Source organism: Leptopilina boulardi, unplaced genomic scaffold, assembly GCF_019393585.1.
Source record: "Leptopilina boulardi isolate dan_hultmark-lab unplaced genomic scaffold, ZJU_Lbou_2.1 LbouV2_318, whole genome shotgun sequence".
Classification (NCBI taxonomy): domain Eukaryota; kingdom Metazoa; phylum Arthropoda; class Insecta; order Hymenoptera; family Figitidae; genus Leptopilina; species Leptopilina boulardi.
This window is the reverse complement of record NW_026137883.1, coordinates 250417-273210: the sequence shown is the minus strand read 5'-3', so window position 1 is coordinate 273210 and position 22794 is coordinate 250417. Positions and strand designations below refer to the sequence as shown.

At 20.4% G+C, this 22794-nt stretch overlaps 1 protein-coding gene across 2 annotated transcripts; it reads left to right on the top strand.

The window, feature by feature from the left end:
- The first annotated feature begins 22 nt into the window (after positions 1-22).
- Positions 23-22789, top strand: LOC127284148 (uncharacterized). 2 transcript variants are annotated; one of them, XM_051309452.1, is made up of 10 exons: positions 23-127; positions 11228-11517; positions 12586-12796; positions 15045-15322; positions 15735-15858; positions 16414-16631; positions 16948-17134; positions 17998-18210; positions 19134-19352; positions 21535-22789. In XM_051309452.1, the coding sequence occupies exons 1-10, from the start codon at positions 28-30 to the stop codon at positions 21939-21941; spliced, it is 2247 nt and encodes a 748-aa protein (XP_051165409.1). In that variant the 5' UTR covers positions 23-27; the 3' UTR covers positions 21942-22789. The 2 variants fall into 2 exon arrangements, with proteins under 2 accessions (XP_051165409.1, XP_051165410.1); XM_051309453.1 differs by lacking the exon at positions 23-127 and adding an exon at positions 7514-7959 and having other exon boundaries at positions 21535-22788.
- Positions 22790-22794: the final 5 nt, after the last annotated feature.

Genomic DNA, 22794 nt, shown 5'->3' with positions numbered 1-22794 from the left:
CAACTACCAGGTTATGGCCGGATATGCATGGTGCAATACCTTCATAGTGCCAACGTTAAACCAAATACTACTACATACTACTGTCAGCACTGTGATTTTGTTTTATGCGCAAAAATAGTAAATACCGGTATTTATATATATATTATTTAAGCATATATAAATAAATAAATAATACATATGAAAGAAAGTGTTAGTATTAAGTATATAAAGTGTTAAACAAAAGGTATTTTTAGTTTGTAATCATAAAGTCTTTAAAACAAATATACAAATACACATTTTGATGTTAGAAACGTGTATTTTTATTCTTTTATATTAGGTTATTTTGAACATTTATTTATATAAACGCAAGTATCCAGTACTTTTATTTTTGAACAAATTCGTTTTTAAATCCATAGTAAGAATTAATTATTATATTATTTACAATAGTTTCCATTTTAGAATATTGTAAATATTTGTTGTGTTCGTAATAATATTTGACAGTGGCGTAGGAACTGGTGGGGCAAGGGGGCAGTTCCGTTTCCCAACCAATTTTTAAGGAAATACATGCAAAGTGTATGTTTATATTATGGTTTGTCACTTCGTAAAATAAAATTGTTTCTACGTCTCCGTTTAGTTTGTCTTCTTATTTTTTTCTATAGAAAAACGACTTCGCTCTTTGAATTAAATTTTATTTTTTTTAATTCTTTTCAAGATAGTAATTTTTTAATATCATTAATTGTATAGAATCTTAATATAGACATTTAAGCATTTTTTACATAAGTTTTTCCTTCAATCGAAAGAGTTCATTGAATCATATTTCTTTGATCGTTTTTGATTAATCACATATTATTTGCGAATAAAGTCCATACAAGTATAAATATATTAAAATAAGGATATTATGAGATTATTGCGTGGATTTGAAGAGAACATTAGTTACGGTCGGTGCAAGAAGTGAAGGTCATAGAAAAAAAATGTATAAATAAGCAGTTTATATGTATGATGATGCGTCAAAGTGATTCGTTTGGTATTTATATGGTGTATACATATATATAATAATAATGACTGAAAGACAAGAAAGAATGTCCTTCTTGAGTTCATTACGTGCAGATTATGCGGGTTACTCTCAAGTTGTTAATTTGGTATTGCGTGAATATATTCATAACGAGAGACATAATATTATTATGTTTCTATGTAACTTTCTCTGCGTATGTTAATAAGAAGTCAAATTTCCCTCATAAATAATATTTTATTTGTTCTTTATTTTCAAAAAAAAATAAATAAATAACTAAAAACAACTAGGGAAAAATTAAAAAGAAAAATATATAATCACACTAATTTTTTTTAATTAAAATTTTAAAAAAAATTTAATTTATTTTTTGAGAAATTCTCTGTACTTTTAATTTTTTTTTTTTTTTTGTTTAGAAATCATTCATTATGATATATATTATTCTCTACAAACATAATTTAGATAAAAAGTTGTTTTTTTTTTGAATGTCTATGAATTTTGGAAAAATAAACATAAATATAATTTAAATAGATACAATTAAAATTAAATTTTATCATATAATTTTGGAAAATTTTGAAAACTTAAGAATAATGGTGTACCTATATGAATTTTTTTTTATTTTGTTTTATGTTATTTCTATTATATTTATTTTATTATTATTTTTTGCAATTTGTTATATTAAAAAATTTTTTATTATTTTAATCTACCTGATTTTTTATCTAATATTAAAATTTTTTTTTCACGTCAATGAACTTCATAACATTTATGATGAATTATTTAGAAAAAAAAAAATATTTCTATTATGCAAATTATTATATAATTTTTTTTATCTAAAACATTTTTTGCAACATTTCTCAATCAATAATTATTATTTTTTCAAGAAAAATTTGTAAGCAAAAAATTAATTATTATTTTTTGAGTAACAATTTTGTTTTCAATTATTATTAATCATAAACTTTATGAATTTCGACGACGTTTTTTTTCCAAATTTTATTAAGTATAAAAAAATAATTTATTTCTTTTTATTATTTTTTTCTGTTTATTATAATTTTAAAGATTTTTTTAAAGATCTTTATATCGATAATGTTAAATATATTTTAATTCTTTTTGAAAAATCGAAAAAGTTTAAAAATTTTATGTATTTTGCAATAATAAAATGTTATACAATAAATTATATATTTTTGGAAATTGATATTTTTATCAAATTGATATATCTGGTATATGGAAAAATTAATAAATCAAAATAAATCTTTTTTTTTGACATTCTGTGATATGAAAAGCAAACTTTGTCTCTTCGAGTTTATTATAGAATATATATGAAAAATTGTATCACATTTGAAAAAAATTTTCAGTGATTTCGATTAAAAAATTATTATTTGTAATTAAAAAGAAAATTAACGATTTATCAAAATTTTGATATTAAAAATTGTTTAAAAATTCGAAAATTAAATAATTTTCATTGTAAAATAAAAAAAAAAACTTATTAAAAGTAGGTATGTCATTTTGATATTAAAAAAGAAGTTACTCTTTTTTTTTACAAGATTCATTAGAAACAGGTTTTTGCGGGAGAATCCAAAGACGTCACAAAATAATGATTCACAATAATTTTACAGTTTTACATCGACTGTCATAAACGTTTCATAAAAATTAATGATATTTAATATATGTATTCTTTAGTAATTGAGATGGGGGATTACCCTATTGATTTTTTCAAGTCCTTTTTCTGATATAATACAGGATCTTATTAAGAACACGCATTTTTTTTTTTTTTTTTTAATTAATTTTTTCCCTAGAAGTGATTTTATTTCTTTTGTAAAATTATAATATTTATTGAAAAATGAATTGAAAAAAATACACTCTTGAGAGTAATTTTTGCCATTGTACACTGAAAAAAAAATTTATTTGATTCAAATACTTCAAATTATTTGAAAAATATTTAATTGGTTCAAATACTTTTTATTTGGATCAAAAAAATATGTATTTGATTCAAATAATTTGAATGATTTGAATCGCATTTATTTGAACCAAATAAATCGTATTTGGCTCAATTAAATAATTAATTGAATTGAATAAAAATGAATTTATTTAATACAAATAATGAGTTACTTGAAACTATTCATTCATTTATTTCACTCAAATATTTCGTTTATTTGATATAAATAAAAAGTATTTAACACAATAAATTTATGTAATTGATTCAAATAAACTGAATTATTTAATACAAAAATAATTCGTTATTTAATGCTATAATACACTATTTTATCAAGACAAATAAAAAAATATTTCAATCAATTAAATATTTATTTGAAACGATAATAATGATTTACTTGAAACAATTTATTTATTTCACTCAAATATTTCATTTTTTTTATACAAATAAAAAGTATTTGATGCAATAAATTTATTAATTCTAATTAATTAAATTATTTAATATAAATAATGCGTTATTTAATGTTAATACATTATTTTATTAAAAGAAAATAAAATATTTTTATCAATTAAATATTTAAGTGTAATGAGAATAATGAGTTATTTGATATTATTCATTTATTTATATATATTATTTAATATTCTAAGTCCAAAAGTCAAATAGTTTTTCATCAATAAAAAATTAATGTTTACAATGATTCAGAACAACGAAAAACGCGTTTTTAATAAAATTATATATACACTTTTTTTGAAAATTCACCTGAGATGATTCATGATAATAATCATGAAGCATAATATAATTAATTATATTTTATAAATTGCATTTAATTGGAAAATATAAATTATATCTTAATATTAACTAAATGATGTTAAGAACTTTTCTGAGGTAGGTATTTTGCAAGTTTAAATGGCATCAAGAAGTTAACATTCGTTTTCACGTAGCGTGCGTAGCGTAGTTGGTAAAGCGTTAGACTCATAATCCGTAGGCCGTAGGTTCGATTCCCCCCATGGGTTAGATTTATTTATTTCTCAGTTTTGCGTTTAATCATTAATTCTAAATAAATATGAATTAGTTGAAAAATGAAAATATTCGATCATAGTATGCAGAAATTACATATTTTTTAATTTATTTATGTGAGTAAGAATTTAATTTAAAAATGGAAGAATTAGTTAATAATATTAATAAATATGTTATTTATTCAATTCAAATTTTAATTTATTTGAATCAAAAAAATTTTTACATTTTATGCAAATAAATTATATATTTGAATCAAATAAAATAATAATTGCCGCAATTAAAGAGGTTTTAGTTTCAATTAAAACAATATTACTTATGATAAATAATCGAATATTTGATTCAAGAAAATTTTTAGTTGTTTCAAGAAAAATATTTTATTAATGAAAATAAATATTCATTTGAATCAAAAAACATTCAGTTGAATGAAATAATTTTCATAATTGATTCAAATAATTATTTATTAGCTTTGAATATTACATTTATTTGATTTGAATATTTTGTATTTGATTCAAATAACTATTTATTTGATACGATAAAATAAAATACTTACGTTTACTAAATGTGTATTTGATTCAAATACATATTTATTGGATAATAGACAAGTAAATGATGTATTTGAATCAAATACTTTTTATTTGATCCAAATAAATTTTTTTTCCAATGTATATATATATATATATATATATATGAAAGTAGTGAAATAAAGATTTTATGAATCAGGAAAAATGGCAGATTTCCCTTATCTATTTTTATCTGTTTAATCACGAGTGCATTAATGTCAACTCAGTTATTGAAAATTTGTATAAATTTAAAAATGAAATTTTCTATAATAATTCAGTTTCATTGAATTTTCAAAAAAAAAAAAAAACTTAAAAATTTTTATTTATCAAGCTCGTATAAAATAATTCAAAGATAATTATAATTTATAAAATAAATTACAAAACAAACAAAATTATATTTATTTATTTATATAAATGAATTATTTAAAAAAAATTATTTTTATTCGTTTCTTTGTTATAATTATTAATTATAATATAATTGTAAAAAAAAAAATGTCAAATTATATTTGACATTTGTGTTGTAATTTCAATTTCATAAGAAAGCATAATATACACAATCTTTTAGGGAATAATACGTAAAAGAATCATGGGAATTGCATAATGTTTTTATGGAAAGCCGAAAAATTATTTACACCTATATATTAAGATTAAGATTGCTGACATTTTTTTTTTTTTTTTTTTTGCAAAACATATCCTGTTTTTATTTTTCTCTCAATGACATTGTAAGTATAAATTTTTTACGATTTACCATAAAAAAAACAAGTTTTAAAGAAGTTTAATATTTGATTTATGTATCTTTGTAATTATTAATTGAGTTTGAAAAGTTCTAGACAAAATATTGTGTCGATAAAGGGAATTTAAAAAAAAAACTAAATTTTGATTATATTAAAATTTATCAAGAACTATTATTATTATAATTAATTAATTATAATTTCAAAATAATTAACACTTATAAATTATCTAATTTATTTTTAATGATTTATAAATTATTATTAATATTTTAATACTGTTATTCTATTGTTGTAAATTAAAAAACAATTTAATATTATTATAATTATTAATTATTCTGATTAAAATTACAAAAATTATTTTATTGTTAAAATGCTTATTTAATTTTTAAATTGATAAAAAAAACAAATGAATATTTTAGCAATTGTATAAATGTGAATTTTATGATTATTTTGTCATTTACTCTTAAATTTTATATATTATCGGTACAAGATACAAATTCTTTTTTTTTTTTTGTATAATAATAAAGGTGACTGGACTTTTTATGATTAAAATATCTTTTTTAAAATTACAACAAAAATTGTATTCCTTTTAGGGAGAGAGTTATTTTTATATATTATGTTTACTCTAAATTGCCTGCAAAATAATAGTCTTGGACATAAGTATGTTGAAATTATAATTTCTTGTATATGTATTTATTCAAATTTTTATTCTACTTTAAAAAATTACATTGTAAAATTGCTGTATATAGATAGGAATTTATTTGAAGTTACAATTTTATTTTAAACGAATCGATATTTACAAATATTTTAAATTCCAAGCTACAGTATTGCTGATAAAAAAAAAAAATTGTCAAAAATTCCCTACACATTATTTATTAATGTGAAACGATAATTTTGATATAATTATAATAGGCAACTGTTAGTATAACGTAAAACGAGTGGAACAAATAAATTATTATATAGATGAAAAATAATTGTTCTACAATAAATATCTTTATATGTAAATTTAGGTCATTTAGAATTAATAAATGACCAAATTGTTAATTTCGAAAAAAATATGACATCTGTGCTATCTTCCGGGAATTCTTTGTATTATTGTATCGTGTCTTCTCAAATTTATATAGGTAAAAATAGAAAAAAATAAATTCTGTTTCTAAAAGTATTAATTATGTTTATAAAATTATTTTTATCGAATTTTATTGGGGGATTTTTTTTATCATAAATATACGAATTAAATATATAACTTAATATAATGAATAAAATGTATTTATAAAACGGCTAAAAAAAGTTAACCTATAATTTTGAGATAGTGCGGGTACTAACTGTCACTTCAAAATATAGTAAGTTTTTTTTTTTTATCAGAAGACAGCATAGTTTTACATGGAGGTATTATATCAATAAGTATTTTTTGTTAAATAATATTTATTATAATTATTTGCAATTGTTGCATAATATTTAATTTATCATTTTATATTAGATATCGTGATGCTGTCAGTTAAAGAAAAATAGGGAATATTTATAGTAAAAAATATTTATAAATAATAAAATGTATAGTAAAAATATTTTTAGTAAAAAAAATTATTTATTATATTAAAATGTGTAATAAAAATATTTAATAAAAATGTGTGATTTTTGAAAAAGAAAACACTTTCGTCTTTTTTATATTTTTAAATGTTCTATGGAAAAAAAATTCTAAATTGCAGAAAAGAAATTTAATTACATGAATTTTACTGAAATGAATTTTTTTTCTAAAATAAACGAAAGCAAATATAATTAAATATAAATAATATGCAATTTACTTGTATTTTAATCGTAAATTATTGAAATATCGCATTTATTTTTGTTCTTAAGTAACAATGACAGTTGAAAGATTAAAAATGAATAAATAATATTATTTTGAATTTATCACTCATCGGCGGTATTTAATTATTAAGATGATGATATCGATCCCTCCAAGTCGTGGAGTGATCGATATCGTCATCTTAATAATTAATAAGAATTAATAAACTTAATTAAATACCGATAGAATTAATCGAATTAATTAATTGAATTAAAAAATATTTTTTTCATTTTCGTATTTTTAAAGAGATCAACGATATTTTCAAAAAAAAAAAAAAAAAAAAAAAAAATGGAAGATTGTAGAATTAATCAGAACATTTGTCGGGGGATGAATCTCTAAGATCATAAATGATAATTTGCTATCAGGTTTTTTTTTTATATATATATATATAAAAGAGAACGATGATTTTCCGTGGTGTGGGGTACGAGTGGCCTCTACAAGATTTTTGTATAGGAGAAGGGAACAAAGTTGTTGGGAAGCAGTTCTTCGTTGTCTTTCGTCAGGTGGTAACTGCTTTAGTTGCTGAAGATTTTATTCTTCGGAACTTCTTTGACAGAGTGCCCCTCGAGCTCTACTTCCGGTGGAGAATCGACGGCACTGCATTGCAAAACTAGACGAAAACAATTTTTTTTTCGAAATTAATATTTATCATGGTTTTCATTCAAATAGAAATTATTAAATAATTTTTTTTTTATTTTCGAATGAAAGTGCTTCTTTTAATAAATTGTGGGGAAAAAAAAAATTCGCAAGTGAGAAAAAAATTTTCCTTTTTTCCTGGTGAAAATTTATTTTTTCAAATTAATTTTCTACAAAGTTAAAAAGAAAAATGTCTCATTTGTACAAAGGGATTTTCATTTTTATAATTCTCAACATAAATATTCAAATTATTCTCTCAGGTAAGAATTTTCATCATAGTTTTTCAATTTTTTTTTTTTATTTTTATTGATTTAAAATTTTTTTCATCTGCATTCAGAAATTGATTTAAATAATTTTTTTCAATTTTTTAAAAAGTGTGAGGGAAAAAATTAGATAAATAGTAAAAATTAAAAAAAAATTTTTTTTGTAAATTAAAACTTTCTCTAAAATTGATGTTAAATTATATAGTAGTGACAAAATTAATAATTGTGTATGCAAGTGATAAAATGATAAGAAAAGATATAATTAAACTATAAATTGTTCTCCGAGATAAACTTGAAAAAATGTCAATAAAAATTTTAAACCATTGCAAACTTTTGTGGGACTGTTGATGATTATAATTGAAATTGACTTATAATTATATTAAACCAACGATCAATTTGAAAGACATAATTTATAATGAATTTATATTAATAAATCTGAGAATAAAATTTTTTTGAATAAATTTTTCAATTCAAATAAAAATTAAATCATAAAGCAACAAAATTTATGAATCTCATTGAAAAATAATTCATCCACGTGATTATTAATGTTTAATGTATTTTGATTCCGGACTTTGAATATAAAAATTGAAACATAATTTTTTTTTTATGATTATTCTAATAAATTTACTTATTCGATTTTGGAATTTGAATTTTTATATAATTATTTGTAGACAATTTTTTTTAATTCACTATTTTCATTTTATAACTTCCAGTGAATTAAATAGATTAAAATTAGAACATGGAAAATAATTCTAAATAATAAATTTTTATCAACGATTATGCAAAAATAATTTATTTTTTCAAAATGACAAAAATTGATTTACTTTACTTTTATTGTAATTTGTTTTTTTTATTTAAAAATTAAAAAAAAATATATTTTGCATTTTTCAAGTTTTAATTTCACGTTTGAGTGATTCTATGATTAGAAGTTCTCTTTTTTTTTTTCTTTGACAACTTTTTTTTATAATAGTCTTATATGTTTCAATGGCATGTAATTTTATTTACGACTATAGAATTTTTTTTATCGATGCCAAGAGATAAGTCAATTTTACTAACAATTATAGTATTTACAAATTTATTACACTCTAACAAAACTTTTTCCTCGTCTTTGTAAATATTATAATTTTTTTTAGGAAAATTTTCTTATACGTATAATATTTACAAAAATAACAATTTTTCAAGTGCGTAAAGGTTATAATCAAAACAGGTCTTAGATTACACGACTTTTTCAACTTTTTTCGACTTATTTTAATAAAATTCGACTTTTTCGACTTTTTTTAAAAAAATTTTTAAAACAAAATACGTTTTTTTTTAAGGATACAATGCAAATCTTCTTCAGATCTTCTGTATGTCAATTATTTACCAAATTTTTAACTAAAATTCTTCACTAAATAAATTATTTTTAATAATTTTAATGAAATTCATCACAAATTCAATTATCTTAAACTATTTTTGAATTAAAATTTCTATGAAATGTAATAATTGTTTATAATTTTAAAAAAATTAGCAAATAAAATTACAGAAAACGTTTAACTGAAAATCACTTGAAATTAAATTATTTCTAAAATTTTAATTATTTTTAATAATTTTTTATAATATTCTTCGAAAATTCAACTATATCTAAAACCATTTTTCACTTAAAAAGTTTTCAAATTATTAAATTTTTGTGTGTAATTTCTAATAAATTATTCATTTATTTTCAAAAATTTCAATAGAAATTGAATTATTTTCAAAATTTTAAATTCAAAATCAATTAAAATTGAATTATTTTTCAAAATTTCAATTCAAAATCAATTGAAATTTAATTATTTTCAAAAATTTCAATTTAAAATCAACAAAATTCAATTATTTTCAAAAATTTCAATTTAAAAGTTTCTAAAAATTTCCATCTAAAATTTTTTGAAATTTAATAATTTCAATTATAACTCTCGTAAAATCAAATTATTTTTAATGATTTTTATAATATTCTTTGAAAATTCAACTATCTAAAACCATTTTTCACTCTAAAAGTTTTCAAATTATTAAATTTTTGTGTGTAATTTCTAATAAATTTTTTAGTAACAGAAATCATGAAAAATTTTAAATTAAAAATCACTTGAAGTTCAATTAATTTCAAAAATCTAAATTTGTAAATCTTTGAAAATTCAATTACTTTTTGAAAATGTTATCTATAAAATTATTTGATAAATTATTTTTAGTTCTGTAAAATTTAATTATTGTCTGAAAATTAACCAAATCTTTTGAAATTCAATCATTTCTAAAAATTTCAACTTTAACTCCTCCAAAATTATTATTATTTAAAAAAAATTTTTAATAAAAAATCTGTAAAACTTAATTAAGTTTTTGCCTGAAATTATTTTGACCGTCAAAAATAAAAAATATGACAAAATTTTTAATTCGAATAAATTGCTTAAATCATACTTCAAAAAATTATAAAAACCTAACTTCAAGAATTTTTTTGGAAATTTGTTCTACTTATATAAAATTTTGAAAATTTGTCTTACAATTAGTTCAATTGTGAAATATTAGAAATAAATTTTCTTGATAATATTTTTATAGAATTATTCTCATTACAGAATAATTAAAATGAATTTAATATCTAACAACATTAGTTATTTAAAATAAAATATTCGTTAACCAAATAAATTTTGTTAAAATAAAAAAAATCGACTTTTTTTGTGCCTTAAAGTCGATCCGAGGCCTGTAAAAAAAAACAGAAATTGTAAATATTTTTTTTTTGTTAGTTAATTTTTTTTTTAAATTTAGCATTAAATTTGGTAATTAGTATAGAATTTTTATCGTAGAAAAAAATATAATTTTTTTGCTGCATTTTAACATGAATGATTCAGTTTATCAATGACGAATGATAATTATTTATGACCGGATTAAATCTCGGATTAAATGTATTTGAAAAATAAATCAAAATCAATTTTTTCTTGTATATCCAGACATTAATTATTTGTCTTTTTTATAATATTAAAGACAAATATATAAAAGCAGTGAAAAATTAATTTTTTTTTATTATATATTAAATATTTACAAATGAGTTGTAGAAAAATTTTTTTATACTCTTTATACTTATATCTAATTTTTTTTTTTTACCAAATATTCTTATTGTATTTTTAAAATTATTATTATTATGATACGACAAAAAATTGATGAAATTTTCCTTGTAATGAAAATTCGTTTAAATAAAGAGAAAAATATTATTGGAATAGTTAAATACAATTGTTTTCTTTTTTTTTTTTTTTTTTTTTTATTTTAGAAACAATAATCACAGCCCATGGTTATAATTGGGATGATGATTTTGCGGTGAAAATTCCTGATGAGGTCGATTGGTCAAAACATCCATGTAAAAGACCTTGTAAGTCTAAAGAAATGCCAATGGAGTGTCGCTATAAATTTGTAGTTGAATCTTATCAAACAATGAGCAAAGCTTGTTACGATTGTCCCCGCAATATTACGGATTGTTTTCGTCCACATTGCATCATTGCAGACGGAATTCCACGGCCAATTACCGTTGTAAATCGACAAATGCCTGGACCAGCTATAGAGGTACTATTATAATTTAGAAAAAATTTTAATTCTTTAATTTTTCATAATTTTATTTTACTTTTTATTCATTTGTTTATTATTTTAGATAATTATAAAATATATATGGGTAATTCGCCCGCGTATTTTCACGATTTTCAATCTTCACTATAAACATAACCTATATTTAATTTTTTGCTTTCTATCGCATATTTCTTCAGTTATTTTATTTCAAATTTATTATTTAATTATTCACTATTCGAGACTTGAAATAAATATAATATCAATTTTCTAATTGGGTTTAAAAAAATAACGTCAAAAAACAAAATTTTTTTAGTTTCTATTTTGTAAATTATTCTGTATAGAGAATAACAGTTCCGATTTTGCAAAAAATAAATTTTCAATGATAAAATAATTATTTTAATTCTGTTAAACCTAAAGAAAAAATTTTTTTTTTAAGTAGTGGGAAATTGCACGTGTCGTTTTTTTCTTCTTCGATACTTTTGATGTAATCATTTTTATTTTTCAATTGAAAACCTAATTATTGATAAAAGGCGCATACATGAGGATAATTGTTTTTTTTTCTTCTTTCAAGAATTTTCAAGTACAGTAATTACAAAGTCCAATCGTTTAGTAGAATCGGTAGAGTGCATTGAATAAAATTAGAACAAGATGAAAAGATAAAAAGTGTATGTATGTAATAATAATATATTCACATATGTGTGTGATGAAAAATGTAAATTTAGATATATAGTCTATATTTTATTATTATTATTATTATTATTATTATTATTATTATTATTATTATTATTATTACAGAGACAATTTTCCGTGCAATTATTTGAAAAATTCTGAAAAATGTTTTAATGTATTTCAACTCATTATAAATGTAATTTTGCATTTTATATACGATTGATTATGAATTCGAATTTTAAATAAAGTAAAGGAATTCGATAATTATTTTGGAAGAAATTAAAGAAGAATTTTTAAAAAACTGGTTTTATTTTGCGTGATTTTCTGTGAATTTTTTTTTAAGGGAAAAAAAGAGAAAATTAATTGAAAGATTACAATAATGTGAAATATATTTTGCAGGTGTGTAAAGGTGACCGAGTAATAGTGGACGTAATGAACATGATGTCTTCGGAAAGTACTTCGATGCATTGGCATGGTCAACATCATCGAACAACACCTTACATGGACGGTGTGCCTTTCGTCACCCAGTGTCCAATTTTGCCAGGAAATACTTTTCGCTATCATTACGAAGCTGCCACTCCAGGAACACATTTTTGGCATTCTCATATTGGTAAAGTTTCAATTTTTTTTTTTTCTTTACTTTTTTTATCAGGGAAAACATCACAGCAAAATTTTACTTTAAAAATTATTAAAAAAAAAAAAAAAAAAAAAAAAATAATACCTTCATTTTTATTTAAAAAAAAAAAATAATTTCACGCTTTTATTTTAAATTTTTAATTATTACTATTTCATTTGTTTAAGTTTGGAAAATTTAAATTTTTATGGGTTATTATCACAATTAATTAATTTAAAGATTTATGTATTTCAAAATTTTGACATCTCGAAAACTAGTGAATATTTTGACTTAATATTATTTAGAGTGGAAACATAATCGAAAAAATGTACAATCCATAATAGACAAAAAATTTTTTTTCTAAATGAAATATTTGGAAGGTATTAAATTAAATTTTTTTTTTGATAATTAATTGTATCAAGTTTAAAAATTTTATTTGTTTCTTTAATTTTTTTTTTATAAATTTTCTTAATGCCGTAATAAAAGATTTAGATTAAATTTATTTTTTTTTTGATAATTAATTGTATCAAGTTTAAAAATTTCGTTTGTTTCTTTTATTTTTTTTTTTAATAAATTTTCTTAATGCCGTAATAAAAGATCTAGTTATCATTGATTTTTTGCATTTTTTTTTTAAGTGATCATTTTTTATATATGGCGTAAAATAGTTTCAAGGGGATTTCCAGGATTAATAATAGCAACAAGGAAAGTCCAGTTGGAGGAAAATGTCTAACTAAATACTTTAAATATAAATAGTCTTATTAAGCAGCATTGAATTAATTATAAATTAATAAAATAAAATTGATTAATTTATAATAATTTATAATAATTTATAATAATTCATAATAATTCATAACAATTTATAATAATTTATAACAATTAAAAATTAAATTTATGAATAATTACAATTTAATCTAATTAATTAATAATAATTAATTTCTATTATCGATTTACATGGTTAGTATTTTTAATTTTCCAATAAATAGAAGAAACAAAATTTTTAAAATTCTCCAGAATTTTATAAGAATTGAAATAATAAATTTAATTTTTAATTTTCCATATTTAAAAAAGAAATGTTAAATTTTTTAATTTTTGTTTTCATTATGCTTAATAAGAATCGTTGAATTATTTTTAATTCAATAATGAATGATTTGAATATAAAGGTTTTAATTTCCAAAATTATAATTTACATTTTTACATGCCATTTTGAGAACGTGATCATTTTAATAACAAAATATGTTCGTCTTATTTATTATTTTGTATTTGCAAATTATGCATCTAGTGCAAAATTAGAATATATTTATACAATTCTGCGTTTATATTATGCAAATATCGCTAAACATTAATTGCTTAAAAATTGCATTTTCGATTTGAATACATCAATGATAAAATTATATTTATCAATAATATTGAAAGTAATATAATTTAGTAAAAAATGTATTTTTTATTTTATTTTATTTATTAAAATATTTGTTTAATAATTCAACAACTATTTGAATAAAATAATATATTTTTTTTTCAGTGAACAATTCTAATCTATCATGCATCTTAATAATAATATTAAATTTTATAACGGACATGAGGTCATGGGATTGAAATCATTCAGGAAAATCAGCTTCCTTAAACGTCATTAACATCCTTTCATTAAAAATCAATTCATTAAAATGTATAGCGTCCAAAGATGAATTATTAGTGTAATTTTTAAAGTCACTTATTATCGTTTTATTGATATTTTACAGTCTGATTCATAAAAAAAAAAAAAATTTTCACAAATAAAACAAAAAGAAAAATTATAAAAAGAATTTTTGAAAAATAAAAAAGAAAAGAAATAATTAAAATTCTGTAAACTATAAAATTATTAATAATAATGACAAATATAATATATAAATAAAATAAATAACTATATATGCAAACATAATAATTATAGGAAAATTTGAATTTAGACTCCAAATATTTAAATAAATTACTTAAATAAAAAAATTTGTCTCCTTAGATAAATAAAATTTTATATATTCTATTTTATATTAAATAAATAATATTTTTCCATATCAATTTTTACTATTATATAGAAATGTAGAAAAAAAAGTTGGTGTATAAATTATTAAAAATTTAAAGAAAATTTATTTCTCTTGATGAAACGTAGAAAAAAATGTCACTTAAAATGCATATTAAATAATAGTTTTTATTATATATATTTTTGTTAATATTCAAAAGTTATTAAAAAAAAAAAAAAAAATGTATTTTAAAGGATTTCAAAGAGGCGATGGAGTATTTGGAGCAATGATAGTGAGAGTTCCATATGAGGAAGATCATCACAAGGATTTATATGATGAGGACAATTTTCAAGTGATAATAATGGACTGGGAGCATAAAATGGGTGGTGATACATTTTTGGGACATTATCACGCTGGGACCAGCAATAAACCGCCAAATATTTTAATAAATGGTTTAGGACAATTTAAAAGTGTTATCGACACTAATGGAACTTCCGTAACCTTGCCAGTAGCTACATATCCCGTCAAGCAGGTAATAAAAAAAAAAAAAAAAAAAAAAACTAATTGAAACCTTGAGTGAAATTTTCAAGGCAAAAATTTTGTGCCTTGCAATATTTAAAGCACTTTCAAAGACATAATAGTGAGTCATAAAGTGTGCTTATGTTTTTACACCTTTATGATAATAAGACTTTCCTCGTGATGATGACTTTGGAAAAAATTCTTGAATCACTTTTTTTTTAACTATTGGTACATTATTTACTTAAATTGTTTCAATTTTTATTTATTTTTTAATTTTTCTTAATGAAATTTAATTAAATTCCATAAATAAAAAAATAGTATCTAAAATTGATTAAATAATATGGAAATTAAAAATAATACTTTCTATTTATATTATTGTTTTTTGTTTCAATTTTTCAATAATGACTCATGTATTTTGTTTTCAGAATATGAGATACAAATTTCGACTGATTAATGCAGAATTTCTGAACTGTCCAATTCAAATGACCATTGACAATCACACATTCTACGTTGTTAACAGTGATGGGAATGACATCGAACCAATGGAAGGTCAGAATTTTCACAATTTCAATTTTATTTCACATTTTTTCGTAATGGGAAAGTTTTATTTCGTAATAAAAGTAAATGTTTATTTTATTTATATTTAATCAACAAAATTAAAAAAAAAAAGCCGCACGTATATAAGAAAGAAAAATAAGAATAATAAAAGAAAATATTATAAAATAATTGAGAGATTCCGTTAGCAAAATTTTTTCCATGAGCAAATTTTGACTTTTTTATATCTTGTTTCAAATAAAAAAAAAAAAAAAAAATTATCCGAATTCATTTGTTTACGTTTAAAAAATTGTAATTTTTGTCGATTATTGACATTTAAAACTTTGTGACGATTACATCAAACTTATATAAAAAATTAGTCTTTTTTGTTTTTTTTTTAATTTTGAAGATTGAGACAATTTATAAAAACCTGAAAATTTTTTTTAAACCGAAAATAAATCGTAAAAACGCCTTGAATTTTGTTTCCTTTATTCATGAAGAAATTAAAAAAAAAAATTCTAAAAATGCGAAAAAATGAAAATATTTAATAAATATTATTGTCTATTATAGCGCAATCCTTAATCTCTTATGCTGGGGAAAGATTTGATTTTATTGTTGAAATGAATCAAGAAGTGGAAAATTATTGGATGCATTTTCGAGGACTTTTAGATTGCGGCGAAGCTTTTACAAAAGCATATCAAGTTGCAGTTATTCATTACGAAGGTGCAAAAAATTCAATACCAAATTCACCGATTTCTTATGAACGACGAGTTCCTCTCAATGTTACGGTAAATATTTAAATTCACAATAAAATTTTAATAAATTTTAGTTTTAATTTTTAATTTTAATAATTATTTTTTAATAGCAGGTATTTTATTAATCATTATTGGAAAATTATTTGAAATTTCAAAAAATTTTGCTCATCTCAGTAGAGAAAAATCTTTTTTCTTTAAACATCAACTTTTTTTATTTAAACTTTTTTGATTTCATTCTGTCACTTTATTTATTATTATATTAATAATTAATAATTTACTAATTATTTTTTATTATTAAATTAGTTTCAAATGCCAAAATGTAAAATAATAATTATTTTTTTTTTTGTAGGAAATAAATGGATTTAACATGGGTACAGAAACAAATGACACTATCAGTATTCCTCTATTTGATTCAATGGATCCTGATGACGAGTCTAATAATAAAGAACCCGATTATCAATTTTACATTACATACGATTATTACAATACTAGTAATCCAGTTTATCATCGAAAGAATCTCTATGATTTTCATCAAGGTAAAATAAACTTATAAAATATAATTACATAAAACTTTTTTTTGGAATACACTCTCTTAAAATAATATTATTTTTTCAAATCTAATTTATTTTGTCTACAAAGAATTGTTTTTTTTTTTTTTTGACAAGAAACAAAAAATTAGAGAAATCAATTTTTGAAATAATTAAATTTTTTTTAAAAACGTAAAAAAGGCAAAAAAAAAAGAAAGAGGAACGATATTCTAATATTTTTATTGACAGGAATTAGTTAAGCGATAAAATTTATTATTGAAGGTGAAGAAACCTTTTCCATCATTAAATGCAATTAGGCTTGAAAGCACATGACCACGTAATGTTTATTCTCATGTCCTCTCGAAACTACATATTGAAAGTGGCCATGAGCTCTTTTTCTACCTTTACTTCTCGGCATTTGAAACTCATCTGCATCTCTATTCGTAACAATAACAATAATTTATAAATAAAAAAAAAAAATTATTACAATTTAAAAAATATTTTTTCCTTCAATTTTATTGCTTTTGTAAAAAAAAAAAGAGAGTAAAGTTCATAAATATTTCTTTAAAAATAAGAAACAAAAGTACCGAGCGAACTTAATAATGAAATAAATATTGCGTGTTGAAATATTCAATTTAAAAAAAAAAAATTCTTTTTTGTATCCTTGAAGACAAAACATGAAAACAATGAGAATTTCTTTTCATTGCACTTGGATAAATTAAAAACAAATTACGAGAATAATTATTGTTTAATTTACGCAAATCGTTAATTACATAGGAATTTATAGTTTTCAATATTTTTGTAAGATTCCCTATAAAAATACTAATTAAAAGAAAAAAAAAAAATTAAATAATTTTATTTTTCTTTAACAGTCAAAAAAGGACATAAGGTCTATACACCTCAATTGAATCATATTACAATGAAACCATCATCGATACCACTTCTTTCACAGAGAGATTCTATTGATACAAATACTTTTTGCAATGAAACAACCGTCAAGAATTGTGATAAAGATTTTTGTGCCTGCACACATGTTCTTCAAGTAAAACTTAAGAGTGTCGTGGAAGTTGTTTTAATTGATGAAGGTAATTTTCCCACGCTAATAATTCATATATTTATAAATAATAATTTTTATTTTTAAAATTTAATAGTAAAATATTATTTTTTCAAAATCAAATTTTAACATTTGACAGAATTTCTTTTTATACAAATTTTTACTTAACAAAATTTTTAGCTACCGAATTTTTGTTTGGCAGAATTTTTATTTTATAATTATTTAAGTTACATGATTTTTTGTTTAAAAGAATTTTAATTTAAACAAATTTTAATTTAACAAAATTCACATATTCAATCGAATTTTATGTGATTCGAATTTTTAAATGACAAAAATTCCAATTCACAAAATTTTAATTTATTCGAATTTTTACTTGTTCGAAATTAGAAATGTCCGAATAAACAATCGACAAAAAGATTTCGGCGCAATTTTCAAAAATTTCCAATCAGAAATTATTAAGAAAATTTTGATTGGTCAATTTTAAAAATTGCGCCATAATCTTTCTCTCAATTGTTTGTTCGGACAAATGAAAATTCGACGTCTTAAAAATTCTATCAATTAAAATTTCTGCTAAACAAAAATTCGGTAGCTAAAAATTTTGTTCAGTAAAAATTTGTATAAAAAAAATTCTATCAAATTTTAATTCGAAAATAGAAAATTCGTTTAAAAAATAATTATTTCTTATAAAATTCTTGTAAAATGAATATTCTAATTAATGATTTTTATGGTATAATCATACTTTCACTGGTTTTTTTTTTCTATTGAAGCATTTTCCTATAACTTCAAATTATTGGATTTTTAGTATAATTCATTAAATTTAATAAAATTGTTTTGTCAGTGAAAATGTCAGGAAATTGTAAAATTTATTCTTGTGGCAACTCTGATTAATTTGATTAATTATCTACTAGATTTTTTTTTTTTTTATCGAACTGTAATTGCATTTATAATTTATAGGCGCCGTATATGACGCGAATCATCCATTTCATTTGCATGGATATGGATTTCGAGTTGTGGCCATGGAAAGACTTGGAAAGAATACAACCGCTGAGGAAGTTAAGAGACTGGATCAGGAAGGACGAATTCATAGGAAACTTAAACGAGCACCGATCAAGGACACGGTCACAATTCCAGACGGTGGTTACACCATAATTCGTTTTTACGCTGATAATCCAGGTGAGTTCCGTAATAAATCATACAAGGTTATTATTTTCTGTCATTATTTAGGATTTTAAATTATTACATATTATTAAAATTTAAAAAAAAAATATTTTTGTCCATTTTGGTAATTTTAATTTTTGCAAAAATTAAATTTTGTTTAAAAATTCATACGATTGATTATTCAAAATCATGAAAGAAGGTTATAAAAAATTCTTCAATGAAAAATACTCAAAATTGTGAAAGAAGTTGAATTTTTAAAGAATCATTTGTAAAATTTAAAACAATAAAAATTTTGATTTTTGAAAAAATTTAAATTTTCCAAAATCCATACGCTTGATTGTTTAAAATTATGAAAAAAAAACCTATAAAAAATTATCAATGACAAATAAAAAAAAAATTGTGAGAGAAGTTCAAATTTTTAATTTTAGAAAATTTCTAGTTTTATTTGAAAAAATATTCAGGCCTCGGATTACACGACTTTTTCGACTTTTACCGACTTTTTTCCAAAAATACGACTTTTTTTCGACTTATTTTAATAAAATGCGAGTTTTTCGACATTTTAAAAAATTTTTAAACAAAATACGTTTTTTTTAGGATACACTGCAAATCTTCTTTAGATCTTCTTTTTTTTCAATTATTTAACAAATTTTTAACTAAAATTCTTCACTAAATTAATTATTTTTAATAATTTTAATGAAATTCTTCACAAATTCAATTATCTTAAACTATTTTTGAATGAAAATTTTTATGAAATTTAATAATTGTTTATAATCTAAAAAAAATTAGCAAATAAAATTACAAAAAATGTTTAATTCAAAATCACCTGAAATTAAATTATTTCTAAAATTTTAATTATTTTTAATAATTTTTTATAATATTCTTCGAAAATTCAATTATCTGAAAGCATTTTGCAATGAAAAAAATGTTAAAGTTCAATTTTTGTGTATAATTTTTAATAAATTCTTCAGTTATTTTCAAAAATTTCAATAGAAATTTTAATTATTTTCAAAATTTTAAATTCAAAATCAACTAAAATTCAATTATTTTCCAATATTTCAATTCAAAATCAATTAAAATTAAATTATTTTCCAATATTTCGATTGAAATTACATTATTTTCAAAATTTTCAATTTAAAAACAACTAAAATTCATTTATTTTCAAAAATTTAAATTCAAAATCAACTAAAATTCAATTATTTTCAAAAATTTCAATTTAAAAGTTTCTAAAAATTTCCATCTAAAATTTTTTGAAATTTAAAAATTTCAATTATAACTCTCATAAAATCAAATTATTTTTAATGATTTTTATAATATTCTTCGAAAATTCAACTATCTAAAACCATTTTTCACTTAAAAAGTTTTCAAATTATTAAATTTTTGTGTGCAATTTCTAATAAATTTTTTAGTAACAGAAATCATGAAAAATTTTAAATTAAAAATCACTTGAAGTTCAATTAAATTCAAAAATCTAAATTTGTAAATCTTTGAAAATTCAATTACTTTTTGAAAATGTTATCTATAAAATTATTAGATAAATTATTTTTAGTTCTGTAAAATTTAATTATTGTCTGAAAATTAACCAAATCTTTTGAAATTCAATCATTTCTAAAAATTTCAACTTTAACTCCTACAAAATTATTATTATTTAAAAAAAATTTTTAATAAAAAATCTGTAAAACTTAATTAAGTTTTTGCCTGAAATTATTTTGACCGTCAAAAATAAAAAATATGACAAAATTTTTAATTGGAATAAATTGATTAAATCAGACTTCAAAAAATTATAAAAAAGTAACTTCAAGAATTTTTTTGGAAATTTGTTCTACTTATATGAAATTTTGAAAATTTGTCTTACAATTAGTTCAATTGTGAAATATTGGAAATAAATTTTCTTGATAATATTTTTATAGAATTATTCTCATTACAGAAATTATAAAATGCATTTAATTAACATTAGTTATTTAAAGTAAAATATTCATTAACCAATTCAATTTTGTTAAAATAAAAAAAATCGACTTTTTCGACTTTTTTTGGAATATAAATCGACTGAAACGACTTTTTTTGTGCCTTAAAGTCGATCCGAGGTCTGAATATTAACAAATTAATTATTTTTTAATTTTTCATATTATAGTATACATAATTTTAAATACTCAGTGTTGACAAAAAAAAAATAATTAAATTTTCCTTTTTTTTGTAATAGGTTATTGGCTGTTTCATTGTCACATTGAATTTCACGCGGAAGTTGGAATGGCACTTGTTTTCAAAGTTGGAGAACATGAAGAATTTCCTCCGGTGCCAAAAAATTTTCCGCAATGCAACAGTTTTATGCCTTTTGCCCCACCGGAAATTGTGGACAATATCGATGCTAATCTAACAGAAAATAGTGTAAGTGAAGTGAATAATAAATTTTTAACAACACCAAATCCAAAGGAAAATGAAATACAAAATACGGAAGATGTGAAAAAATCAATAAAAAGTTGGTTGCCAATTATTCTTCAAGAATTGGGAATTAAGGCAAAATCTTCATCGTCGAGTTTATCATCATCTATCGAAAGTTTATTATTAAATATACTTTTATTTTCATTATTATTTATTATCAAAGATTAATAACTTGAAATAACACACGTCAGTTTTAGTTTAAGATTCGTGGAAATTTTGTAAATTTTTTTCTTTTTGTGCTCGAATAATTTTGTCGATTGAAAGTTAATTTGTTGCTACAGTTAAAAATGTGCGATTTTTTTTTAATAATTTTCATATATTTTAGATATAAAAACAATTGTATTGAAAAAGAATTATTGTTTTTGTTTTTTGTAAAGTTTTTTTAAATTTTAAATACTCAAGTTTTTTTTAAAAAAGATAAACTTTGATATTATACAAAATAAAGTATTTTCAATGCATTTTATAATTCGCATGAAAAAAGAACAAATAATTCGATATAAGAAGTAAAAAGAAAATTTTATGGAAAAAAAAAATTATTTCATAATTTTATTCGATAAAATAAAAAGATGAATAATTTTGATAAAGTAATAATTTATATTTATAGTTTTTATTATTATTATAATAATTTTTTGGCTGATACTTATTATATATATATATTTTTTTAATTTAATTGTATATGTTTTTTTTTGTTTCTATTGCTGTATAATTGTGATATACTTGACGATAAAAAAAAGTATTAAGCAATGTAATTGCAAAAAGTATTGTATATAAAAATATAAGAGAATAAAAAAATTGAAAACATAAGTTTTCAATTTCGGTCTCTTTTTTTTGAATGCTTGAAATGTGGAATATTTATAATAATATTATATATGCGCTTTAATCATTTTAATTGTATTCACGAGTTAAACAGACATGTTTTTGTATATATATAAAGTATTGTTTTCTCTTTCTCTGTGATAATTGTCATTCTTTGAACTTGTGAATGTAAAAATATTATATTGTAAAACACTCTAATTTATAA